Below are 27,905 nucleotides of genomic sequence, written 5' to 3'. Positions count from 1 at the left end.
CCTCTGTCAGCCTGCAGACCAGCCTGGTGGCTCCTGCTCCTTCCCAACCTGTGCACAGCTATGACCTAAACTGAATTTTGGGGCGTTAGTAAGAAACTAAAAGAAATAAAAAGAACTCATAATAATTATGAAAGTGAGTGGAGCCAAAAATTTCCCTTTCCAACTTAGGGAAAGGAAGGGTGGAGAAGATTACTTGATTTCAGGAGGAAGGTTTATTTTCCTTTGTTTTTCCCTGGGAAAAAAAAAAAAAGGAAAAAAAAGGAAGCGTTGGCCTAGAATTACTGTCCAGGCTTCTGCTGAGCTAGGCAGCCTGTCACGGAGGTCAATCAGCAGTAAATACAGCCCCAAGCAAGACAGCACATGCTCTAGCCTTGCTTTCATCTGTACTCCAGGATGGAGGGGTGCGGGTCATTTGCCACAGGGTAATTTTTGTTAAGTTCTGGTGGAAAACGGGGGAACTAATCCTCCTGGAAACCTTGAGGATGCTGGCAACCACATGAGAAAGCTGCAGGGGAAGAAGCGGAGGAGGACGTCCGTCCAGCAAGCTCTCGCACTGCTGACAGAAGATGGGCCTCGGCACATCGGCCTCGGCACTGAGCGCTCCCTGGCCTGGGAGGAGGTGGTGATCCACGTGACGAAATGGTAGAGCAGCCACCTGTCCTGGCTGGCTTCTGATCTCACTTCACCTCTTGTTCCTTTGCTGACCCACTTTGAACTCGATGGATAGCAAAGCTTCTTTCTGCACCTCTAGAAAACAAGGCAACTGCCATGTTATTGCTGTCCAGAGACAGCAAGGTGGTTTTGGGGTGTATGCGTGTGTCTCTCCCACAATCCTTCATTGCAGACAAGCTTACTGCCCTTGTAAACCCGCCCTGCAGAGCAAAGCATTTCCCCTCGCTCTACCTGTGAATGGGTCCAGGAGCTGACAGCTGGGTGCAGAGCAGCCCAAGGGCTGAAGCAGGTAGGTGTGAGACACAGGGAGGGCTCTGAGTGTCACAGACTACTTAAATACATTTTGTATTTGAGTGCATTTGTTCTGAAATGGGGCTGGGACCTGTGTACACTGGTTTCTTGCTTTATGTTGCTGATGGCATTGCTGGTAGTGCTGTTTTAGGTGGCCAGACCCTGTCTACACATGCAGTTGCTCACCCTGTTATCCTGAAAGGAGGCCAGGGTGCAATGTGTAAAGGAAGTGGATTGGTGCAGCAGCACTTTTATCTTTGGCAGGAAAGGCTGGTGTGGTCATTAAGGCATTAGTTGAGCACCTGAGACTAATTTCCAGTTCTGCCACAGGCTTCCAGTATCCCCAGGATGATTTGCTGGCAGACTGAAGGACTCAGGATTGAATCGCCTGAGCTTACTTCAGAGGGGCTATGTACCGGGTTACCCTCTGTGCTTCATTTCCCATATCTGACGTATGTAGCCAATGGGTCTTCCTATCTTAGGTATTAAGGACCTCACACCATGCTGTATGACAAAGATAGAGCCATATAAATAGCAGGACAGGTAAATTATGATAATTCATGAGTACCCAGTACAATGACTTGGTTTGACTGACGGTTTTCTGACTTGGCTTGCAGTTAAAAATTAAGGTAGCTTTCCTTGCTGAGTAAACCGTGTCTGAGGAGTGTTCCTCTTCCTTCCTTTTGACTGAAGTCCCCCAGTTTCCTGCAGCTTTGTGCACTGTCATGCTATGTGCGCTTGGAGCCTTCCCAGGCCAGGCTGCAGCTGCGCCGCTGAAGACAGAGCCCCAGCAGCAGTGTAGGCTGTTGGGTGACACCGAGCAGATGCTGCACTGCAGGGTGCTGATAGGAGCGATGGGAGAAGGAGAACTTACGACTTTTTTCATTTGTGTCCCATGTGCTCCACTGGCTCTCCCCAGATGCCCTCTGTCGTGATCCCCAGGCACTGATGAGATGCTTTTCCTTGTGCAGTGCTCCACCTCTGCCTACCTGTCTGCCTTGGTGCTATCCCTACTACAGCTGCTGCTTCCAGCCTGGCCCCTTTTGCTCTCCATGCTCAACTCAACTCGACCTTGGGCTGTCAGGGAAAGCAGGGAGGGTATAAAAGGCCAGTAGAGCAGAATTGCAGAGTTTGCTCTCCTTCTGTTCTTGCATAAATCATTGCATAAAAAGCAGGACAACAGAGTAGAACAACTCTGGGAGTGCTTTAATTAGCGCAAAGCTGGCAAGCATTTTGTGTTTCTTAGGCACTGGAAAGGAAAGTAAAATCTTCTTGCTGTATTTCTCTTCCTGTAAGCTCTTGCCATTGCAAGTCTAACTGCTTATGAGATGTAGCCAGTGTATTTGTAGCTGATCGGCAGTTTGCTATGTAGGCCAAGGAGGGAAGGTGTGCCTTGTTATCAGGATTTACTCTTCAGGTGTGATCTCCCTCTTCTTGCTCATGGAATCCAACCAGTAAAGTAACCTGAGTGAAATGATGGGCTGGGTTGGCTCTGAGTATTTGACAGAGACTTGTATCAGAACGGAAGAAACAGTTCGCTGGTGGATGCAGAAATTGTAGGTTAAAACCTGACTTCAATCTCTAAAGCTGCTGGCATGCCCCACAGCTTACTTGGCTGCTACTTATTCAGAAGCCTTTCTCAGACTGCAAAGTCCCATGGGTGGATTTTCATTTCTTCTCAGTTTGTTGCCTTAGTACTCGAGAAAAATGACACTCTCTGAGTTTTCCAAACCTCTGGTGTGTCTCTGCACACGTGTTTGATTTTCTGGTCTTTCCTGCTGCTTCCATCCTGCCAGCTCAGCTTTCAGGGCTAGAGTGCCTCTCAGTACCTTTCTCCTCAAGGCAATATAGGAGAAATCCGAGGAGCTCAAGGCAGGTTTGTCCGCTGAGGGTGCTCAGAAACCGCAGCTGAAGCAGAGATGGCTAGCAGAGATGAGAGCAGCTTGTGTTGTGATCTGTGAATTTCATAGCTCAGTGGTGTTTGCAGCTAAATTCCTTAAGCTCCTTTCTGTATGTGGCTGAAAATATATTGCTTATATTCCCCCAAGATTTTTTTTATATGGGGAAGAAGCCTGTTCTATCATTTCTTAATAAATTGCTCTTAAAAACAAGACAAAACCAGCACCAACAAAAAGGTGAGCCTGGTGAAGAGGAAAGGAGAGAAAACCGAGAGATTAAATTGCTTGTCTAGGACCACCTGAAAGACAAAGCTTGGGAAGTAGCCAGAATTTCTGTGTTTTTTCTTCTGTCTTTTGCCCTTCCCTCTGTGGCTCCTGCTAGAGCTGCCTTGGGACTCGCGGCTGTAGGAAGGGGTTTGCTGCACAAAGGGACCGCCCTGCACGATTCTGGACAGACCTTTGGTGGAGCTGGGGATCTGTGCAGGTTCCTGTTATTCAGATAGTTTTGACTTTAAGGAAAATAACAGCAGATCAGTGAACATGAAAAAAAAAATGTGAAAAAAAACAGATACAGATTGGATATGTTGCCATCAGGAAGCAGTAGCCTTGCTACATCTGTCATAGAGGTATATTTATTTTAGTGTCAAAGATGAGGCGTGACTAATGGGAGCGTGTCCAGCTTAAAATTTGCTAGCTCTGGTACTGGCGGCTGTGTGATCATGGCAGCATGGAAGGTAGTCATGTGGTGATAGCGGTATGGCTGTAAGTTTATTACTGAGTAGAAGAAGAAAGTTTTCCGAGAAAAATATTGGATGTTGCAGAAAATGGCGAAATCCGCTTTTCAGAGTTCCTCTAGCGGGCACTGCACTGTTGGAGAGCTGTTTTTTTTTTTTTTTTTTTTTAATAATTAAAAATAGAACAACAAACATTAGGACTTTGAAGATCAAATTGTAATTTAGGTTACTGGTTTAGTTGTTTCCTCCTAAACTCTTTATTTTCTTTTGTTACTTCAGCTGAGATGCTCAGCTGCACCTCAGCTGCAGCAATGAACACATCTACAGCAAACCCCAAGACCTGCTGGGCTTAAACAAATATTGAGCATACACACCTACGCACTTTACTTCACATCTTGCAGTTAAATCTATAGGTAAGGCAGTCTGGTTTTGGACTGCCCTTATCCTGTGGCATGTTCTACTGAAAGACATGTGAAGCAACATTTAGACCAGCTAAGGCACATCAGAATAAGACAGCTTGGAAATGTTTTTCCTCAACAGAAATAGTGTTTTCATTCAAGTCAAAATATTTAGAAAAATACTCATTTTGATGATAGCAGAAAAAGAGATTCATTTTTATTTCATAGAATTTTTGGATTCTGACTTTGTATAAAATATAATCTGTATCAATTGTCCATATATTTCTACCTTATTTTATAACTTAATAGCATCATTGTCCCTAGTGAGCACACTAATGATATATTGCTAAAAATTGGAAGTGTTTTAAGGAAGAAACATATGCTCCTACACCAACTAAAAAGCTCTAATGAAACCCCGTGGACCGAATCCTATTCTGCTACAGCTGTGGGAACTGTTAGTCCCAGAAGTGGAGGCAGAAGGAAAGAACCTAGCACAGGTTAGACTTGACCAGAGAGGAGAACAGATTTCCAGCTCTCAGTGAGAGGAGCCTGGAGCACAGGTAGGGTGGTGATGAGTCACATCGATGCCCTTTGAAACCTCCCAGGAGGGAAGAGTGGTGTGAATCCATGTTGTCATTTAAGGTGACAGATCTGTAGGTACTGCTGGTTGTCAAGAACTCCACTAAATGAACGGCCTGAGGAATGATCTTGGGTGGACAGGACTTGGGTGGGTTATTCCCCATACGACAGCTCAGATGTCCCAGTATAACTGAATAGTGCAGCCTCTCAATAGGGACAGTGAAGGCAGCAAGGCTGCCTATATTAACGAAGAGCCACAACTGCTGATTAGAGAATTTGGGATTGTTAGCAGTTTGGTCTTCAGCTTTTTAGCGTGTTGAATTTAACCCAAGCAGTTTGCAATGTAGCTGGGCCTGATGACTGGGCAGTGGACATTTCCAGAGAGGAGCATAACAGATTTCTCTCCGTTCAAGAATTTTTTTTTTTTTTTTTTTTTGAATTGCAGCCACCCCAAGCTGAGATTTGGGCTGGATGAGCAAGGCTCTGCCTTCAAAGATCTCTTGGGAATTGCACTTGTATGGCACGACAGCCATTCTTGAGCTCTGGGACGTTTTTCCCTGTCATTGCCACTGCCAGTGTGGAGGCTCCCAGTTTGCCTGAGGCAAAAGATATCTAAACCAAAGTACTCAGTAACAGATCCTCTATCTCGGGAGAACAATTGGCTGTGATTTCAGACCTCATTTGTCAATGGTGTTTAATTATAGGCCTGCTACCACTTACAGTGGAGGTCACTGCTCTGTTGTAGGTCTATTTAATGCTCCCTCTGGCCTTAAACATCTGTGAATCTATATTCCACTATTTGGGGATATTTGTAACAGTCTTCACTAGTTTTCCTCCAGAGCTGAAGTTGCTTAAGTTTCTTCTTGTTTACTTGACAAAACGTTGCTGTGGAAAGCAGACTAAAATAATTTAAGCTACTTTTCAGGTCTGGGAGTGAGACAAAATGTGTGTTTCATCTGTTCTATTTTCTTGGCATATGCCTGCCCAGTTGTTTTCTCCTTGTGAAGGATTGACTCTGCTGCAGAATGTGTGTACATCAACTATTTGAACTTGCAGATACAGTGTCATTAACGAGCAGTTATGTGAAAAATACATCAAATGTATAGACCGTTGTACAGATTTTTTTTTATACGCTTAATAGTGTTCACCTTAAAATTAACCTCATACACTACGTACTCGTTAGCCAGGCAAAACCTTCATTCATACCGATGAAAGATGTGCTGAAATAAGAACTAAACCCAAATCTACTTAGATTTGTTGGTCTTCTTTTAAAAAATGCTACTTTTAATTCCCAGTTTGAAAAGTGACCCAGGCACCTTGGAGCTCTGAGACTGACTTGGGCTTCTAAATAGTAATTTTGATCATTTAACCTTCATATAACATTTATTTCCATCCTTTTTCACCTCTAGAGGTTTGGCCTAAACAATTTTTCTGCTTGAGATTCTTTCCTTGCCTGTGTGCCTTTAATAATTTTAATGAAACGACACCAACTAAAATCAAGACCATTCAAATTTTTCCTTTTAAAATCTAAGTGAAAAAGAAAAATTAATTGCAAAAATCCTGCTTTAATGTGGTGCTAAGGTTGTGAATTTCAGAATTAAATGATAGTACCTGCTACAATCAAAATGCCACATGGCATCCATTCAAATGTGCTTCAGGCATCATGCACTTGAATTGTGTGCAAGGCAGGAAAATAAAAGAGCTAAAATGCTGTCAGGTTAATAATAAATTGTGCATACATGTGGCACATTTCATCAGAGTATTCCTAAGCATCTCACAACTACTGATAAATCAGTCAGCCTTCACATCACTCTACCACACAGCGAAATGCATGTTATCTCCATTTTACTGATGGCAAAACTGAGAGGCAAACAGAATGTGATTTATTGAAGGGTATCGTGTCAGAAGCTGCCTGAGGTGGGATTGGAATCCAGAATGCTAAATCCTAAGTATTAAACAATATAGTAGTTTATCTAGTTTCTTCCAAGTGTGCTAGAAAAGCCACAGAATACTGTGGTTTACATTGAATGTGAAGCTAAAAATGGAGCTTTGGATTTTAGGGATTCGTGTAAAATTTCAATTGATTGAAATTTCAAAGAAAGATCTCTTTTTATTCTGTCTGGTGGAATGGATTGTTCATATCCAATAAGCTCTGCCCTTTGTGGCTGTTGTCATACAACTGTCAGCTGAAACCATCTTGAACCAGCTTGTTCCTTACCCCTTGCTAGGGTGTTGCACTATTTAGGCTATGTCTGGCTATGCTTTATGCTTTCGTCTATTTAGTATAGGTTTATAGTTGCTAATGAGGAACAGGAGATTTAAAGCAGTTTCAACTGTTTTTGTCCATCTGTGGTTTATGGGCTCCTGAATAAAAATGTCAAAACTGGAAAGAGAAAAGCCAGTTTCTTTAAATGTTTCCAGCAGAGAGATGTTTATGATTTCACCAAAACAAAACAATACAAAAACAGCAAAATGAAACACTAATTCCAAGTCTTTGAATGTTTTACCAAACATCACCTTGGATGGAAGGTGGCAGAAGGAAGTATAATGGGGTGATTTCTCTTTTGCTTTCCCTCTGCATTTCTACCAACTGGCCAAGGTGATGCTCTCATGTAACCATCTCTTTCTGCCCAGTGTTCATAGTCAGTATAGACTGGGTTTTACTGGAAGCTTTACTCCACGGTGCAGTAACTCCAATGAACCACTGCAGGCAGAACTCTTTATGTGCTGGGTTTCCAGCTGAACTAGATCTGACTTTCTAGACCGTTATTCATAGGTGACGAAAACAGAAGAGTTTTTGTATGGGCTTTTGTTTGGTTTGGTTGCTTTGAGAGAAGGTTGTGTGGACAAAGAATTCCTGAAGAGACCTGGGCTTTTTTTCTTGGTTCTCTCTGAGCAGCCTAATAAGAACATTTTAGAAGGGTTCCTTCTTCAATGTGTTTCTTGCCCAAATGTGTCATCTTTAGATGCTCAAAGTGGTTCCAGTATGTCCCGTTTTTGATACTAACCTTGAAAACAAATTTGCCTGACAAACACCAGCTACCCAAATGAGCAAAAAGTCCTGTATGGAATGAAGGTGATGGCAGATGGGGCATGATGCCCTTTCGCTTATTGCGAAAACTGTAACATACCAGAAAGACTTGAGCAGAGGCTCCTGAGCCCAAATGTGCTCTCTTAATTTCTGTGTAGTACTGACATGCTGCATTTAACTATACTGTCCTCTGACAGGTAGCCTCTTTTACAACAAGGGGTACAGGAGTGTGAGTAGGACTCCTCTGCTCAGGGTTAACTAATATTCTGACCTGGTATTTGTTACAGAAGCTGTTTAAATTTATATTAGTAGAAGCTGTAAGCATTACTTATGGGTTGTTTTAGTACAGTGCACAACAGAAATTTACTGGTTGGTGCTGGGAAGAAGCACATCACTGGAATTCCTTCAGGCCTATAATAAAGCTCATCAGCAGAACTAGGCCAGAAGGAAACAGATCTAAACTAACAGGCAATGCCAAGATCAGGAGTGACATTTGTTGGTAGTGCTGTCAAAGTGGATCCCAAGTTAGTCAAAGAAAAAAGAGAGTGGCCAGTCCAGACGGAGATGTATTGCTAGAGATATTAGCTCCATTATAGGCAGTTGGAAAGTGGTCCACAGATCTGTGACTATATGGATCTTTTCCTTAAATCTTTTTGTCAGTCTTTCATGAGTCAAACCACACCTAAACACTGACACTTGAGGTGTTCCTTCCCCAGAGCAGAAGTATGATGAGTTGATTTTTGTAGCTGCTTATGACTCTACTGCTTTCCCACAAGCCTAATTGTCCCATCCTGACTTGACCCTGCCTCTGTCAGGCTCCTCACTCTGTTGGGATAGGATGGAAGCAGAGAGTGCCCCGACTTTGGCACTGTGCCTCTATCCTCTTGACCCCAACCCTGGTAGATGGGGGAGGCTGATTTCAGGAAGGGGAGGTGGAGTGAGAGAGTTGACAGATGATGTGAGGAGAAAGCAGAACTGTCAAGATGATCACGGTTGGCAGGGGAAGAGCCTTCCGGTTGTGACTGGCCAGGCCAGCTTTCGCATGCTGGCACTGGGAGGCAAAGCAGTCTCGCTGAGGCAAAGCTACAGGAGGACGGGGCGTGGGCTCTGCAACTGGAGGAAAAGAAAGCAAGTCATCAAGGGAGAGCCTGATTTCTGTGCGTTTGAGGTGGGAAGTGCCCAAGCATGGAAAACTGGTCAGCCGTTAAGGCACCTGGTTGTAAGGTAAAGCAGCACATTTGCATCCTACTATTTGTCATCATCTAAGTGAAGCATCTGTATCACTTGGCATGATACTCAAGATCTGTTCCCTGAGTAAGATCTGTTTCCTGAGTATCTGCTGGCAGGGCTCTAGAAATCCCTCCTTTTGATGGATTCCCATGCTGGAATTGGTCATTTGATACTAGAGGAGAGATGCTCCTCACATCTTCCTAGCCATCAAAGTTGTCCAAAGGACCTTGCCAGGTATAAGAAAAATACAGCAATGCAGGCATCTCTTTTTTTTCTACAACAGTCTTTTTATTTTTTCATCCCTCTGCTCTTGGAGTTAGCCTTGGGGATGGAAGTCTTGTAGGTCTTCAGATGTCACTATGGATCCTCTTGGGTCCACACATTCCACTTGTATGAAATTAGACTTGTAGAAGCTCTGAGCCTCCTTTTCCTTTCCTCGGATGGCCTGAAGGTGCTGTGACCTTCATTCATTTCCCTCTGGGCCCTAGGACAGAGAGCTAGAAACTGGAGCATGTCTAACACACTTAAGCTAAACTAATTTCTAGGAAAATCTTCATCTCTCTTTGTTACGTTCTAGACCATTTGTTGTAAATTGACCCTGTCTGTCTGAGCTGACTCCTACAGCTCTCCTACTGATTCCTCTGGGATTCAGAGCCTGCCAGGTTTAGGTGCCCTGTATTTTCCAGGGTTAGTCGTTGTAAGGAATGGACTCACCAGGCATCTCTGCTTGTGTGGGAATCTCATAAAGAAACAGATGCCTGATTGTCATTTTCCACAAGAATGTGTAAATTGCAAGACATGAGGTAAAAGCTCCATCTGCTGGAACAGTCTTTGAAGGCCCTGTCGGAGATAAGCTCCAGCCACCTTCTGGCAAATGTGGTGGCTTCATCCAGGGCCTCCTGTGGCAGAGAAGAAAGCAAAGACCAGTATGGAAAAGATAGCAAGCAGAAAACTGCCAGAGCTGATGTTACTCATTTGCTGAGGTAGCAACACCATGGCTGTCTTAATCATCATTGATACTGGAGGCAGGCCCTGTATTTTGAAGGTGATTGCCAAGGTCCTGCCTCAAACCTTCTTAGGAATGGCCCAAAGTTGGCCAGTGTCCAGCAAACCAATCATAATCTGTATTTCATGAGATGGAGCACTGCTGAGTGATCTGGAGTCTGTAAGAAATGAGTCTGCACTGCATTTGGGGTAAAGGAAAATGTCTTTCCCCATTGGTAAGAGAAAGACTGTGAAGAGTAAGGTCTAGTGACAAAGCAGTACTAATGCTGGCTACCAAAGGAGTGATCATATCCTTGTCATCTGGTGAAGTAGTATCATGAAGAGCAGGGTTTATTAATGTGCTCAGAAGTTGTTTGTAAGAGGGTCTGGAGATCAAGACATCAAGGATAGCTTAGAGGATGACAAGTGGCCCAACTGAAATTGCTGTAGTAACAAATTAGGCCTCTTTGACTATACTGAAGCTATACAGCATCAGCTGAGGAACACAGTGCAAAATGAGTGAAGAAGAGATACCAGTTCATCCTGTGGGACTGAATATAGTTGTTGCTTTTGGAAACATGCTTTTTTATATAAGAGAGTCGCACATTTCCTGAAGGAGATCCTGTAGGCCATAGAACTGTAATGAACAGTCAAAAGCAAATGGGACTTTGAAGAACTACTGAAAGATACCACATTTTTAACAGTGAGACATGTTCAGAAATTATTAAAGAGAGGATTGGCCAAGGTGGTCTTTCAGATAGCACTGGATATCCCAAACACTATGGCTTATGGCTACTATGTCAGCAAGGTGCTTCCATGGAACATTAGACATTAGGTGTTTAAAGAGGTTTAGTCCAAGCCTGAATATTTTCACTTTGAGACTACAGCTGTAATGCAGGGCAGGACTGTGACTTTGTAGCTGTGATACAGGACAGGACTACATGTTCTGAAATACCAGAAGGCCTAACTGATGCTTTCTAGGGTTTTGCATTCTGCCATCGAATTGCAGTGAATACAAGTCTCAGATCAATAGATCTTACTCTCTTAGCAACCTGAGTATCACACCAAGAAGTTTAGTGAGATATTGGAGAATAACACTCTTCTTCTTCCCTAATAATACAGCCCACTCACATTATACACCTGTAAATTTGTAGTGGTGATTAGGAGCACTTTCAGAGTTCAGTGAATAAATCTTCGGAGACCACCTCATCCTCTTTTGCAAAACATGGTATGGCTGTAGCATTCTGTCCAGTTTAATCTTTTATATCCTTTTCCCTGTTCTTTTTGAGGGTGTCACTCATAAGGAAGCTTGCCCCAAACAGAAGTGGGCGTTGATTCCTCTGAGAGTCATACAAGAAATTATGTAGGAGTGAAGAAGCAGCTTTTGCTCATGCTACATTACACTAATTAATAAGGGAGGTTTTTGCCCTCTTCTAGGTTGAAGAAATGTAGCAGATAGATATATATATTATCTTTTGTCTGTAATTTAGGATAGTAAAGTGGACCTTTACCACTGACATCTCCAAGCTCAAGACAGGCTCACAGTTCTTGCATATCATCACCTGGGCTGTAGGATGTACCTTGGTGTGGTACTGTTGGTCTCTGTGTTCCTAACACAAGGCCTGTTTTTTTTTTTTTTCTTCTTCGTTTCTTTTTTCTGACTCTTCAGGCTATTTTGGGGGTGTTCATCAAGCACTTAGCATGTAGAGAAGCAGAAGAGCCTTCTATTTCCCCCAGTAGACAGAAGCTACAACTAAGCTTTCACTCATAACAAGCAATTAAGTTCGTGGATATTATGACTGATAGGCAATATCATTCTCCTCTCAGATAGTTTCTTTTTCTGTAGACATTGACGAGTGGGGATTAAACTGTATTGCATGGGTAATAAGCAGTCCGTGCCTCAAATGCTGGTGTGCAGAACTGGTAGTATTTCTTAGGCTTCACCTCTAGCCTTCTGTAGTTTGACTGAGGTCAATATATTCTGTCTAGGCACCAAAAAGCAAGAGGATCACACATTTCCACCTCAGTTTTGTATGGTTAATCCTGGAGAATAAGGATGTTCCTTATTGTCCTCCCCACAGTGACAACGGTCATGACCATTCCAGGGCAATATTACTGTAAGGCACGGATATCCTCTTGAGTTATTTGTAGTGATGAGTAATGTGCTCGCAGAAGGAGATGAAGCTACCTTAATGTCCTTGAGTAGAAAGCTGTCAGGCTTGTTTGTATAGTTTTTCTGCTTGCTTCACAGAATTCTGTTGTGGCATGACTAACAGGCAATATGTACATATAATGTTACGTTATATAAACAGCCAGGGAGATGTACTCAATTATTCTCCCACTGGGAAATCATCAGGCTCTGGATATAGTGGTATCAACACAAAATAACCCTGTTCCTCTACTACTCCAAGCTGGCAAGTTTCCTTAGCAGAATTTTGATATTGAGCAACTGGTGGTTGCTGAAAAAGTCCTTATAAATGTTCTTGTATATGTGCTATTAATACAGATCTTCCATGACAGACTTGTTTACCATAAGGGAAAATAGCATGTGCTTCAACTGCTGCTCCATATACTGCCTGTGTCCAAGTTCCTTGCCAGATATTTATTAGCTTCATTTTATGACAGTGTAGTTTTGTATTGCTTCCCCATTAATTGCTGTTACTTCCCATATATGCTGGCTAATATCCCAGACTAGGTGGGATATGAAGGCTATGATTTCCCTGGTCAATTTCTCCCAGGTTACCTGTGTAGATACCCAGCTATCCCTGACACTTGTTCCATCTTACGTAGATGTATACCAGAATGACCTGCAGGTAATGTTCCTAGTTGAGTAGCTGCTGTTCATGACAGATGGGAGGTGAGCAACTGAAGGAGACTACTGGTTTGCTTCTTACAGATTCAGGAGATTGTCATGCAAACCAGGAAGTTCTCATCCAGGAGGAGTAACTCCTCACAGTACAAGTGCTAATGACCATCATTGAAATCCAAAGATGATTGTGTCTCTGCTCCCTAAAGGTTATTGTTTTGTCTCAGGTCTGTGTATCCCTAATGAAGAAAGTTTTTGTTAGCTCTTTATTATGGGACTGATAACTCATCTTGCAGTGAATGAGGCTCTGTAAGATACGGTCAGAATAGGTTGAACATTTTTCACTGGTTCATGCTGTTGTGTGGGCCTTGAATTGTCTGGGAAATAGGAGAGGGCCGTGGCTCTCCATGACCTCATCTCAGATGTGGAGGTACAAACGCCCCAGGACAGCCTGATGTATACTGCTGGTCATAACACCTTATTTTTCCATGCTTTTGGTGCATTAAGACTTAGAGCTGGACCCCTGGCTTGCAAGGAATCAGTTCATGTGGGAGAGGTACTAGCGTTTAGTCATGCCACAAGCATACAGTGGAAATTTTCCTTTTCTGGTCTGATATTATGACACAGCTTAGCTGCAAAGATACTGCACTTAGAAAGAAGGGACAAAATTGTGTTCTTTTTGCGCTTAAGACCCCAGCAAGATATCAATTAGTATCAATGTTTGGCAGTGTGTTTGGCAGTCTCCTTGGTGTGGGGCTCTGCTTTCTCAGTTTATGCAGTGCTCAACATGTTAGTGCACTGTTGGAAGTCAGTAATTATGATGGTGGCTTTCCTGTATTCAGATATCAGCCAGGATATGAATTGAGGGCTGCACTCATCTCCTTTCACTTAGGTCATGGAAGGACTGCTAGCTGGGAATAACTTTGAATCTCTATCAACGTACAGTGGATTTGAATTAGTGGCTTGGAAGTGAAAAGCTTCATACTGCTTAGCAGTGTCTTTTATATAGCAGACCTGAGAAAAATGAGCATGGAAGCTATTTATTACATACACTCCTTCTTTTCACAGATTTAAGAAAGAGTAGAAATTCTAGAACATTTTTTCAATATGAAAAAGACATCAAAGTCTTTCCCCTACATCTTTTCTAGCTGTTTTCTGTTGTTGTGGATAGGGACGTATGTGTATTATGTTAACAATAGTCAAAATTATTTTGTGCTGTATATTAAAAAAAAAAAAAAAAGGAGAAAAAGAAGAACATCTTCTGCATGCAAGTGCTAGTAATTGTAGGGGCTTGATCCTAGTCCATTCAATGAAGAGAGACATCTGCTCAATTCAGTGGGTATGAGGTCCTGCCCTGACCTGTGATTATACACTTGGGTCTGCATCTGCGTGGATCCCACTACAAGCTGGAGGTCTACATTTAGACGTTTATACAAGAAAATTTAGCATTTTGAGAGATGCAGAATGCAGCTGTTTCTCATCATTATGTTTCACATTTACTTAAGTCAGCAGTTACTCTTTTCTAAGCAGCAAATTTCAACAATAAACAAAGCAAATGCTTCCAATAGAACCTCTTGATGACTTCTATTTAATTTAAATATATATATTGTGGCAGCAAATACAGCAATAACATGGAAAATAAAACCCACTAACATATACTCTAAAAATGATATGTACATGTAGGAGGAAGAGGAAAAGAAGATGCATTTCTTCTGATTACTCACACTGTATTTAGGGTGATTATTGGAGGAGCATGCACTATATATTTTTATGTGTAATAAATAGAGTTCTCACTTTACAGGCACACTGGAATTCCATCCTAATTAGAATTGGAATGAATGCATCAATAATTAGTTGATACTTACTTATACCAAACCCAGAGGCATGCTAAGCACATTATGGATACCAACTAAATTTCAGGATCATGGTCTTTACTTTCAAATCACTAGGCAATTCAGGAAGAAGAGTGTTTAAAGCAGGAGGCTGAGCAGTTCCTTGGCCAGAGAGATCTACTGAAGCATGAATGTTAGCACCTGATGGCACCAGGTGGCTGAGTAGCACCATGGCAATCTTTTCTGAGGACTCCTTCCCTTAGAGCTGTTCCGCACTGGGGAGCGGGTGGGGGTGAGAGTGAGATGGGGCAAGGATTTTCCAGACCTCAGGAAGAAAGGCCTGACAAAAATGGAATAATAAAATAGTGGTTTTAATAAAATAGAATAAAAAGAAGGATATAGATAACAAGTAAATCCTATATCCTAGCAAATGCAGGGAACCCTGCTTTTATGTGGCATCATATGGTCTACAGATAGATTTTCCTTCTCCCTCCCATTCTGTGGTGCCTTTTATTTTGCGTAACAAACAAAATCGTCTATCTTCTCCTGACAGGTTGGGATTTTATCTCTGTCATATCATTCACCAGTGTGCAGCACAGAGCAACACAAGGCACACCAGCAGATTCCCTTACTGCGAATACTCATGCTTTAAAGTATGTTAGCATATTTAAAGTATATTAACATTTCAAATATGTTAGCATAACTGACTTTTAAAGCCATAAGTACAAGGCCCAACAGAGCAGATGTGGACTGGTCAAGATCGCCAGCCACTTGAATACAGTGTCTTCTGCAAGGCTCCCAATAAAACATAGAGTTACGTATTCATCCGGGCTGAGTCTTGTAACAAATCTAGATTTAATTCAGTATTAGTTATAATCAATACTGAAAAAGCAAGATGGAGTTTTATTTCCAGTGTGAGCTGGATTCAGTGGTATAATGACAACAATGATACCTAGGCCTTAGGAAAAGGGCCCCCTCTTCCTGATCCTCCACCCTTGCTGACTAGGCTAGGCACAGCCTTCTGTGGCTCCAGCTCTGCTGCTTCAGATTGCTTTGGGGGGAATATTAGCATCCTCTAATAACTCCGTCAGACTTATCGAGGGATTTGTTTTATAAATTCCAAGACTGGGTACAGCAAATAGATTATAGCTTGGACCACTTCATAGGCTTAACAAACCTTTTCTGTGCTTACTTATCGCTTTTTTTTTTCCCCGATTCTTCCTGTGTATCTTTGTTGTTCTTGGTGTTACTACTTATTGAATGTCCTCAGTGCTGTATATGTCACAGGGGATATTCCCAAAGTTCATTTCTGTCCATCGTTTTTTGGATTATAAGAGAGGAAAGGAGATGGCACAATTTGTGATGGATTTGGGAGTAGTAAATGCGTTTGGTAGCTGTCATGGTGATAGTCTGAGAACAAGACAAAGCTGAAAATATTTGGCATGTGTGCAGGGTCTTGCTCAGCAGGACAGAAGGTGCCCTCTTTCTGTGGCATACGTGGGTAATGCCTTGGTTTCCAGTCTCTGTGCCCGTCTTGCAGGTGATGCAGACAAGGGTGAAACACCGTGGGCCCAATTTAAGTGCTTTGAGCAGATGGCAGAGTGCCTGTAGTGAAGCTACATTTAGCTTCTTGTGTCGGTTCTTGGTTTGGCTGGTTCACTTCAGTCTAACTGCTCAAAAAATAGGTTATTTTTGTGGTGTTCAGCGTGGGGTAGTTTGCTGTTGCACACCATCAGCAGCAAGTTCCTTGTCATCTTTATGTCCTGATAACCTCCTAACGTTACTGCTTTTGCTAGATCTTAGAAGAGGTAGCTAGGTTGGTAAATCCAGGGAAGGCCTTCCCTGTGGGGAGGGCATTTAATACAGGGAGCTTCATCCAATTCACATCCCTTCCTGCTGCTCAAGTCAATTAAAATAGGAAGGTCGTAGGAGAGAAACTGGCCCCTGTATCCCTAAGGTCTGTTGTGTGAGTCACGTCCAGCTTACAAGAACATCTCTATGATGTGCTGCAGCCACTAAAGTGTCACACTGGTTGATTTAGTATATGTTAAACTCCAGATTGGAGAGAAAATTAGGCTTATAATGGGAAGCTAGTTTCAACTGTAGTTAGAACATGAAGACGCTCATGAGGAACTGTCCATAAAAATGTCACTATCTTGCAAGTAAGTTTTGAAAGACTTTGTGAAATCTAAGGCTCTCCTACTTTGAAGGGATTTCTGAATGATGGTAGGAGTATGCAGCCATAAGTATCTGCATGAAAGCAGGTACAGAAATGTCTAGGTAAGGCTACAGAAGTGTGATAAAACAGGTAGAAGTATAAATATTGTGTAATTTTAGAGGGTCTTAGTTTCTAGTTTCATCCAAGCTGGAACTTGTTGAGAGGGAAAGAGAAATCATCTTCCTCTTCTTACCACTGAAGATGATCTATTAAAATGCAAAAAAAGCCTCTTTCTTTGTAACCCTGTGACTGCTCATAATATACGAATGGTTTAGAAGTAGTGGTTCCAAACATTGTAGCTAAAGGCAGGGAAGTCATTTAGTCTTTTTTTTTTCTTTTTTTTTTTTCTTTTTTTTTTTTTTTCTGAAAGGCCACTTAGGTGGAAAAAGCTTTGGCACTTCTAGTATGTAATATGATGAACCATATGGTGGCTTTTGCTGTTTGCACGGAACATTTAATGGTGACAAATTGTAGTCTGTGAAGAAGATTTCATGTGCACTTCATGGGCACACGCTATCAGAGTATTCATGTTTTTCTGACATGATTTGTTTGTCCTCTGATATCTAGTCCTTTTTCTCAGGAGCTATTGATTTTTCTTGGTGCCAGTGTTGCAAGTGAATTTTAGGGCAGAAGACTACTCTTTGTAGGGCTCAGCGTGCAGTACTGGTAAACAGAAAGGTAAGAGGGGGGTGTGGATCTGCACCAGTCCCTAGTGAGGAGCAAAGGTCTTCAGAGAAGTGGAGTGCTCTTAGGCTGATTTGTCTGAAAACCCAGACCGTATTTCTTATTCATAAACTTGTCAGCCTGTGTTTCTGACAAGAAGGACTGCCTGGCTCTCACTGGGTTTTTGGCCCAATCGAATATGCCTCTCAGGGACGGACAGGCTTCTGATGGATTTAGATCTGTGCTAAAAATGACTAGATGAACGTACTGCCCAGTACAACTGAGCCCAGGGTAAAACTCAAAATTGGTCCTACTGTAGATAACTTAGGTATCTTTCACTGCAGGCACAGAATGGCAGCCATATGCAGAGGGTCTTGATGGACTGACACTGCAGTTTAGAAAAGAAGTGACTAAAACTGGGGATGAGGTAGATCGTAATAATAAGTATGCTGCAGTGGTGTTGAATGCCGAATGATTATCCATAATCTTTTAGAAAGCAACAGGTAGGGGATGCCCAAGGTGATATATTCAGCTGCAGGTTTTAAATGAACAGATGAAAATGGTTTCACACCACATCAATTCTAGTTCTGGAAGAGGCCAGACAAATTCAAAGAGGGAAAAGTCCATTAAGGACTATTAAACATTTTGATCTTGATGCAGTCTCTCATTGCTGGAAGCTGCAAGTAAGGTTACTGCGAATTTTCCCAGTTCCTTTCACTCCTCCCTGAGTACAGGTGCTTGGCTGCTGTCAGAGGCTCAGCCTTGCTGTGATGTTTGCCCTGCTCCATTACTGAAGCTCTTAGCTCCTGATGCCTGGCAGCTGCTACTGACGGGATTGCATGGGGAGACTGTTTTTTAAATTAGAATAATAAAATTGTAAGAAATGGGATTGGAAGCGGTCTCAAGGGCCAACTAGTCTTTTAAAGACAAGATCAGGTGTACCTGAAAAATTAATGAGAAATAATTCTATAGTCTTTTCTTAACAGTCTCCAGTGCTGGTACCTAACTCCCAGTAGCCAAACTATTCCAGGGCCTCACTACCCTATTGCTACCATGTTTTTCTAATGTTAAACCTAAACTTCACTTGCTGCACCGTAAATTTCTTCCCATTCTGTCTATGGTGAGTTTAGAGTGCAGAGTATTTTCGTCTGCTTCCTCCTGCCCTTCCGAAATTTTACAGTTACGTATCTTTGTGTGCAACACAGGACTGTGGGCACAGGTGGCTGAACAGAGATGTATGGAGGTGCTGTGCAAAATAACAGTGAGAAAATCCTCTTTTTCCTTTCGTGTCCAGGCCTCTAGGATGAAACACCAGAAGCTTCATCCTGGAGTGATCAGGCAATGTAGCTAGGCAGTTTAAGTGAAGATCAACAGATTGTTTGGGCGGCACTGAGTATCTAATTTCTGGTTGGATTGCCTTGAGGAGAAAGCTTGGCCCCTTGAAATTAGGATTTTTTTATTTTATTTATTTGTTAGTAGGCGTAGAAGCTACTTACAGTTTTTATGCTTTAAAGGGTGACATACTCGGGCACATGTCAGCCAACCTCACATCTGACCCTGTGGAGTGCTCATGGCATTCGTAATGGTGGAAGTATGCAGAGTGTGCAGAACAGCATGGAGGCATCAAACCAATGTTGATCATTCAGATAAGATTTGAAATCCAATCCCTCCACCTAACTAAAATCAAAAGTGGTTTAAAATCGTATGGTACTTTTAGTAAAATCAGCCAAGTCAGAGTAAGGTTTCATGCTGCCTTTTTAGTAGTTCTTGTTGTTCTAACTCTGACAGGCTAAACTGCTGGTGTTCCTATAAGCTGTTAAACATCTGTCTCTTTCACTTCAGAGCTGACTGCACTTCAGTATTGGATGAATGATTCTTATATTCACAGCTAATAAGTGCTTTGGGATCCCAAGTATTCACTCTTTACACAGTACCACAAATGTATGCAATTCTGTGCAACATATGAAGTGAGTACTATTCCCAAGAGACTGAAGCCTAAGAGATCCCATAGGACAAAGGACACAGAGAAATGTAATTGATTGTAATGAACTTGTTTGTGTATGTGTCACCACTTGTCTCTGCTGAATAAAATCAGAAGTGTTCAACACTCCATTAACACAAATTACAGGGTCCTGTTCTTCTGGAGTGAGACAATAAGGTCCACACCTGCTAGTACTGTGAAGTTCTTTGTGATCTCAGCATGCTGCTCAGTAACAGACATTATAGGCTCAAGTGGTCTTGGATTTGTCTCAGTATCATAAATGTTCAACAAAATAAATAGAATTGGTTACATTTATCTGTGTTGCAATTCTGTCAGAATCGGTGGAAAGATATCAGGGATGGAGCCTCCTGAAATCATGACACTATCACAGTAACTGTCAACTCTTTTATAAATTTAATGGAGCCAAGATTTTAATTTCATTAGCCATACATGTAACAGTATACAAGGTGCCTATCCCCTGCGGGAGCACAGGCGCTACAAGGATGGTGGTCTTGAAATTGGTCTCATTACAGAGAGCATCTTCACCCAAGCAAAGTGTTGTTTGCAGCTCATTATACAAGGCAGGTGTTACTTCTGTCTCCCAGCTGGCTTTGAACCAGTGTTTCCTGAAGAAAAAGACAAGGAATCTGGATGGTTTTGCACCAACAATGGTGCCCAACAGTTTGATACAGGAAGTGAAGGAAGACCATATATTTACCTTTAAAAGACCAGATTAGGATGACATGAGACTACTCAACAAATCAGCATCTGTAATTAGCACTTTGTTTGATGAAGTGTCAAATTAATGAAGACTTTGCTTATTGCAGTTTGAGGGTTTTCCACCTCAGCCAAAATGCAGTTCTTCATCCAATTATTAAAATGTTGCATCAGAGCTCAGTTAGGAGGAAATCACCTGGTTCTGAGTCACCAGCATCTCTTCCTACCACACCACAGTAGTCCAGACTGGCCCATCACATATCTTTTGAGTATTTTCAAAGGCTGCCATAAATGCATCCATCTGTAGTCTCTGAACTGCTTTCATATATATCAGTAAGTCAAAGTAAGTTACTGAGAGTTCCCAACAAACTATACTTCTGCCAATGAAATTGTACCCGTATCTATTGTATTTGCAGCACAGTGAGTGCCAAAGCTGCTTCAGAAAGGCTTTTTCAGGTGCCCGCAACTGAGTTAACTTCAGAAAAAGGTCATTTTCCTGTCTAAAGGCAGAATCTCCTTTTATCTGGGAGTTGGTGTCCTGTAACAAAAAGATACCTCTAATTTTAAAACTTTTGCCTTCCTTCGCTGCCCAGTTTCTGCTGGTTTCCTAGTGCCCTCCACACACCGGTATTCAGAGAGAGGGTAACTGGAGAGCACTGGAGGGGGATGCCCAGGGCTTGAGGGACTGACACTACAAGACAGAGCCGTTCTTTTCTAGGCTATTGTTTCCAGTTGGCCTAGGGTGCTCCTGTCTGATGGCTGTTTTATGACAAGAGGATTCAGTCAGTAGCTATCAGTTTGGCTCACAGAAGACAGGTGTCAACAGCCCATCAAAGGGGGGACAAGACTGAGTAGACTACAGGGATGGGAACTAAAACAGGTCTCTTCAGGTCAAGGTGATGTATATCAATAGGGCTTGTGTGCACAGACAGCTTGTGTGCTGTCCCTGTCCTCCAGGTAGAGAGAACAGTGCACCTCGTGGCGCTTTCCATTATTGCTAAACTTCTTATTAAAAAATGTTAGAATAAAAAAAAAATACTTCAGATGTTTCTGTTAGAGACACTGGAGAGATGTGATCTATAATAATATTTGCTTTGTTCCTCACAATCGCCTTCATCCTCCTCCTTCCCCCTCCACCCCCCCAGCTGGCTGGGGCTGCACCAGACAAAGGCAGCAACCCCGCTGATCCCTCTTCCAACCTAGCTATTAGCATCAAAGAACAAAAGCAAACAGCACCGGCTTGTGGCTCAGCCATTTACAAAGGCGCAATAAACGGACTCTTGTGTATAGGATAAAGCAAACCCTGCCTTGTGTTTTGTTAAGAGGCAGGACTTTCCGCGTTTGAAGTGCTCTGAGATGGGGAAAGTGGGGAAACCTTCCTCTACGTGGCAGTAAGTGCCATGGTCACTGGGACCAGAGTTAGCCATGAGTTCTGTGTGCTCCCTGTTTCATCAGGGAATGCTGTACCTCTTCAGTGCCTATGTAGGTAGGAGATCCCTGTCATGGAAGTAGGGTAGGGCTGATGGAAGACGAAGAAAGGGGGGACATCTTTTAAACAGTCATTTTAAAAACGAACCAGAAAAAGCATGAAGAGAATTTGAGAGAACGCCTCAGATGGCAGGAACTCCAGTAGACTCAAGTTAGCTCCCTGATCTGGTCACTGTGGCCATTTGCCATCTCTGTTCTTGAGCCTCTTTTCTAATTGCAGAGGCACCAGTTGTGCATGAGCTACAGCATCAGAGTGCACTTGATTAAGGGTTCCTTTTGCAGTATATGCAACCGCATTTTTAATTGCACGCTAGAGGTGAGTGGCACCCTGTACCACAGAGGTGTTATGGGGTTTCCTGTGAGAACTGGCATGGCAATTTCAATTGTAAGCCACAGTGGTATTTATTGTAGGGTCTTTTGCGAGGGCTGACTGGCTGCATGGAATTTTTGTCTTAACAAAGAAAGCAGTGCTTTCTTGTGTGTGTTTTAAACTAAAACCCAAGTAGTTTCACCATTTGAAAATCAGCATTTGCTAGCAGGTACCACATGGGGGGGTGTCTGCAATACAAGAAATGGAGTGTATAGTATAGGAGGGAAGTGGCACTGATGACTTTGGCTACCAAACAGGTAAATACTGCAGAAGTTCACAGAAATGTGAACAGTGTCTTTTCTGATGCAACCAGTGTATACAGAAATTGTGTTGGGTGAAGACATTCCAAAAAGACAGAGGGAAAGGAAAGCTAAGAGTAAAACTGGTCGGGCTCAGGGATGCCTGCTCCTAGGGACATCTGAACAAAACGTATGGGTAAACAAATGGAAAGCCCCTTGCTGGCTGCCCCCTTACTTGCCAATGAAAAACTATGTTTGGAGATGCTCTGTAGCTTTTAACACTTAATTGTTCCCCTTTTTAACAACTTCATTACCTGTTTAATTCACGCACAGTTAAATAAGTATTATTTAACGCAGTAGATCAGTTACAGCCTACTGCCTGCCTCTCCTCTTATTTGCTTAATGTGTTTATCCTTTGCTCACTGTTGGTTCCCTCTTTTCTCTGCCCTTTCTGTCTGGTGACCCATTTATTCCCCAGACAGACCACTGATTCCCTTCTGGAGCACAGACACCCTGCTGTACCTTGGGCTGTGGCCCTGCCTGCTCCCATGGGCAGCGAGGCTGAGAGGGTGCAGGGGTCTGGAGCTTTGTACCTGTTTGGAACAGGCACTGGGGGAACTGCTGGATTATCAGTAGCACATGTGGTGTCTTACACTGCTCCCTCCTTCCTCTTTTACTTCTGACATGTGTGATCATCTTCTCTGACTGTGACTCTAACTTCCCCGCAAACACCTCAATTCAAGTTCTGTTGTGGACTTGTTTCTTTGGCATCGTGTTCACATTCTGCAGTGGTGGTGAAGGGTCTGCTCTTTCCTTCTGCCCCTGCTCTCACTTTCTATCATCAGTGCGTGTGTTGCTGCCTGACACTTGTTTTTCTTTCCTGCCTAAAAATAATTACTCCGAGGCAAACTTTCAGTGCTAGGTGTCCTTCCAGGTTCACATGCAAAGACACCAGATCTTAGATACCATTATGTGCTAAAAAAGGAAAGGCAACAAATAACACTCATCAGATCTGACATACATATTTAGTGGAAGCTACGGAAATTAAATGAGTTGGTGCAGCATTCCCTCCCCTGTTTGTGCATTGTTTTATTTGGGTTATTACTTCCTTAGCGAAGGATGGCTTGATATATGTGTGATGTACCACAGGGACTTTTCCTCAAATGATTCTGGAACCATTACAAAGTGATAAACAAAATGCAACAGAAAGTGAAAAACAGAAAGCAACATCCACAGGAATCAGTCACTCACCGCTGAAATGCAAGTGTCTTGGGAAGACAAGTGGCACTGGTTTCACAGGAACATAGCTGGTTTGGATGGAAAGGGAGAGTGGTGATGGAAAGGGGAGGGGATACTCAGGGAAGGAGAATACGTTCTTAACCTCGGTGTGTAGCCGAAGCACCCAGCATGTCATGCTCCTGGACTCATGGCAGAAATGCTCTGGGACCTGTAGTAACCTGAGGGGATAATGTATTGCTTTGAAGCCTTACCTGAAGGACGGTACCTGCAGCAGCATAGCTCATGAGCAAGGTACAGGAAGATTGCTGCAAGGTACAGGAAGATTGCTACATTGGGACTTGGCCCCACTGTTTCCACAAGCAAGTTCATGTTCCTCTTTGGAGGACTGCCTGGCAAGGAAGGTATCGATCTAGTCTAACCCCATGAGATTTCAGAGGTTCCTCCCTCATGGTGTTATGATAAATGGGGCTATTCAGAACAAGACTAAACTTGCGATGCTAAAAAGATGTGAGAGGCATGTTTTAAAAGCACATTCCCTGGGGCTCATGGACTCTGCCCAAAACATATACTACATTCAAAGATACGCCTTTTCGGTGACTGATATCATCACTTACATAGCCTTGCTCCTCTGTTTTTTAAAGGACTAATTTATTCTGGGATTTATGTGATTGATTCCTAAAGAAGTCTTGTGTCATGGCTGAAAAAATACTGATTGAAATTTGGTCTGATTTCCACATCTTGTGAAAAGACAACACGTGGGACGTGCCAACCTGTGGCACTCCTTCTCCCCCGCCCCCTCTGCTGTCTGCAATGAAGGATGTTTTTTTTTTTTTTTTTTTTTTTTGAGAATGATGGGCAGGAGGAATGATAAGGAGTGGGCTTTCCTCTGGATTTCGGGACTGAGTGTCTTGCACCTGATCATAAATTCACATGGCCCCTTGTAAAAGGGGAGCAGGTTCTTTTCTTTTTTTCTGAAAACTTACTTGAATTTATGTGCTGTAGTAACCTGCAGGTAGGTTTTGGTTCTTTCTCTTGCATTTGTGTGTGAAAAAAAGTAGAATATTTTAACCAATATTCTTACAGGAACTGATGTGGCTTGGATCTATCTGATTCCAGGAACTCTCTCCGGACAGATATGATGGTGGATTTACTTCTACATGCACAGTGGAGAGGGAGACAAAGCCTCCTCCCTTGCATGGCTGGGTGCTTGGCTGCAGATGGGTGGCCTTCAAACAAACCTAATTACTTCTGGTTTTGCATGAAATTGATTTCCATGCAAGGATGCTGAGTTTCTGTGTGAATCTCTAATGGCTTTTCTCTCTTCTCTCTCTCTCTCTCTCTTTTCCTTCTCTCCCTTCTGCTTGCCATGAAAACACCTCGACAGATGTCAATCATATTCCAGGTAAGTGTTACCTTTTCTGAGCTGAAGGGCTGCTCTGTAAGGAGTGGTGGTGGGCAGGTACCAGGGGCAGAAATCACAACCTGCCTCCCGAGAGTGTTCAGCACAAATCCTCATAATGGGCATCACAGGGTCTGGATTGCAAGGTCTTTGATAAAAGGGGAATTTCATAGTAGCAAAGGTCACAAACTTTTCAGAGATTAAGATGTGATGGTCAGTTAAAGGGATGTTTTCTGAATGAAAATTGCATTTAAAATGGTTGCTTGTATTGCTAATAAGCTGGCATTGAACATTGCAGAATATACAGCTTATTTCTTACACGGCTATTTGTAGACATACAGATCTAGTTTTGTCATTTTCCTAATCCCAGTGTAGTCCACTTCATTTGCTAGTCCCACTGATAACCTCCTCAGGTTCATTTCCACTAACAAAGGGTTTTATTGTTCTTGTTTTATGTTAGGTTTTAAAAACAAACAGTGAGTATGTTTCTGGCTGAATGTGAATGTATGATCTTATTTAGGTCTCAAGACTTTCATGCCCTACGGTAGAGAAAAGATTCAGACAAAATTAAAAAAAAAAAAAAAAAAAAAAAAACAAAGGAATGTGTTTCATGTGCATCGTTTATTTGGGGAGTCCTTCCTTCCTGGCGGAAGCATTTTACCACAGAGAACTCCAAGCCTCCCTCCCCGAGTTGCTTTCTCATTGCTGAAAGGATCTGATTCCCCCAGCTTCAGCTACAAGGGTTAATCGGACTAGACTACCTTACTCTGCCGTCCACATCCTATTGCCACTGAAGCTTAAGAAACCAATTTTTACCTCACGCTCAGGCAGCTCTCCACCTGGTTTATCATTATGTGAAATGGAAATGAGGGCCCAGGGAAGCAGCTGGCATTGCCATGGCTGGGGGTGGGATGATGGGCGAGTCGAGGCTTTTTTCTTCTCAGCTTTGTGCATAACTTTGGCTAAACCCGACCTGGACCTGGAATGAGTTCTCCATTCAGTTTGCTTCTTTTCTACAGTTGGACAATCAGGTTTTGTGAAATACTTCAGAGAAATGCAGTGAGGGCCAGCGGCTCGGGTAATTTCCTTGCATATTTAGCCCTTTTGGCTGCTCTCATCAGTCCCCTTTTTGTTCTGCTGAGATCCCTTGCATTCTGTCTGCATCTCAGCTGGCAGTAATGGGGATGAAAGTGGCCAAATGGCAAACATTGCTTGGCATGTCTTGGAAAGAAAGCCTCTGTAAACCATAACCTGCAGGGCTGAACATGTACCTTCTCTACTCCAGGCTGAGGTGTCCAGGAGCTCCCGTCTCCTGTCACCAGGCAGGATCTGACAGGGCATGCACTAAGGGCTCGGGGTCACAGGTCTCTCCACCAGCTCCTGAAGCTGTTGGTGTCTGTGGCAGAGGAGTATGGTTGAACTGGGAAGGTATGGCCTTGCTATGCTCAGCCAATACACGGATATTTTATTTCTGTGATATGCCATGAACAAGTATTGCCTCACACAGCAGTGAACAGCTCTTCTGCCCCACTGCCACCTTATTCTTCTTATTTATATGCCTGGACGTGCATTTTTGTTCTCCCTATCGCTCACATACATATGTTTTCGTTCTCAGGACTGCTTGCGTACTCTCTCACGTGGATTTCTAGTCATACTCGGATGCTCTTTTCCACGTGCTGTCACAGGCATCTCTGCGTGTTTTCATTCTGACAGTTACCCTCCCCTCATTACGGGGCTCTGCACCTGATTGCTCCTAGACACCCAACCCCTCTGCTCAGCCCCCCGGGGAGCACACTGGCGCTGCTGTGGGCCTGGGCTGCGACGTGGACCACGGGGGGGTTTGGGTGCGTGCCTCCCCTCTGCCCAGCTGAGCCGAGGTTCTCTCCCTGTCCAGCCATCCAGACACCCGCGTGGTGAGAACAGAGCCCCAGGCCCCTGCCGAGATGGTTGCTTTAACTGTTCACTGTTTGCAAGATAAATTAAGTATTTTATGAGCTACTGGTAGCTATTTCCCCACAGGCAGCAGAAGGGTAGTAAGGAGGCCATCGATTAACTGAATATTTTTTCTTGTCAAATAGAGTGGTTAGAACTAATTCCCCGTAAGAGAAGGTAGTTGGGAATGGGCTGGGGCTGGACCAAGGCATGGGGCTCTGCTGGGTGCAGTTCCTGCAAGGTGCAGAGATGTTGGTCTTGTTCAAAGTAAATGGAAATGTATAGTGTGAGCCTTCCTCGGTCGCGAGGTCTCTGCTTGTGAAGAAGGGGCACTCTGGCAGCTGGGCCTGGTGTGTTACACTACTTTCCAGAGCCAGCTGAAGATCCCATCTGGTTTATTTCACAAATGAAAGGAGTTGGTCATGTGTTAGCCCAGTTGCCCTATAGGTGTTTTGTCCCAGTCACAAAATAACACCACATTGTAAGGAACAAAATCGAGTGTTTAGAGCAGGGCCCTGGATCTGGGAGCGTTGCTATCTGTGCTGAGTTGAATCACTGAATCGCTGTGTTGTTTAGGGGAGAAATAACTTCTTTCAGTACTTCAGTTTTCCCTCTGGGGTTATAGCTACAGCCTTATCTCATCTTCACAACAGGCTTAGAGATCTTAGGCTGAATGTTATGGAAGTTAAGTGTCTTTTTACAGAGGTCAAGAGCCTTAGCTGGGGAACAGTGTGCAGCATGGCCAGAACTGATGCCTCCGTCACCTCTGCACAATACCTGCCCCTTTCTTTGCACCTTCTGCTCTTTGCCAGGAGTCTAGGTGCTGAAAGGCAAATGGTTGGGGAAAGACCAGTTGATCAAGCAGCTAGTGACGTGCTCCCATCTTATTTATTTATTTATTTATTTTTCGGTGGAAGAATATATGAAGGAGAAAGGACTAAATATGGGTCCTTAATATTATGGTGACTGGCACTGATACCTGGTGGGTGTCAAACCCGAAGGAGTGCTTTGCCTGTCCATGCCACGTTTATCCCCTTTTTGGGAGAGATCTTCAGATATTCCGGAGGAGAAGGCTCAGAGATGAAGTTCTGGTCATTTTACTGTCATCATTTTACTGCTGACTAGAGTTTGCATGTAAATGAATGGGCACAACCCTGTAGAAATGACCTAGTTAGCTGGGGCCCTGAGGAAAAATCAGTCCCTG

At 43.1% G+C, this 27,905-nt stretch overlaps 1 protein-coding gene across 1 annotated transcript in view; it reads left to right on the top strand.

The window, feature by feature from the left end:
- Positions 1 to 27,905, top strand: part of NRXN3 (neurexin 3) — a 1,009,770-nt gene that overhangs the window by 81,327 nt on the left and 900,538 nt on the right. Inside the window, 1 exon segment of the mRNA XM_040559130.1 lies at positions 24,755 to 24,772. Coding sequence (XP_040415064.1) covers positions 24,755 to 24,772 — 18 coding nt within the window.

Source organism: Cygnus olor, chromosome 5 (assembly GCF_009769625.2).
Source record: "Cygnus olor isolate bCygOlo1 chromosome 5, bCygOlo1.pri.v2, whole genome shotgun sequence".
Taxonomy (NCBI): Eukaryota; Metazoa; Chordata; class Aves; order Anseriformes; family Anatidae; genus Cygnus; species Cygnus olor.
Note: the sequence above shows the minus strand (reverse complement) of the source record. Positions and strands in the feature narration are given on the sequence as shown.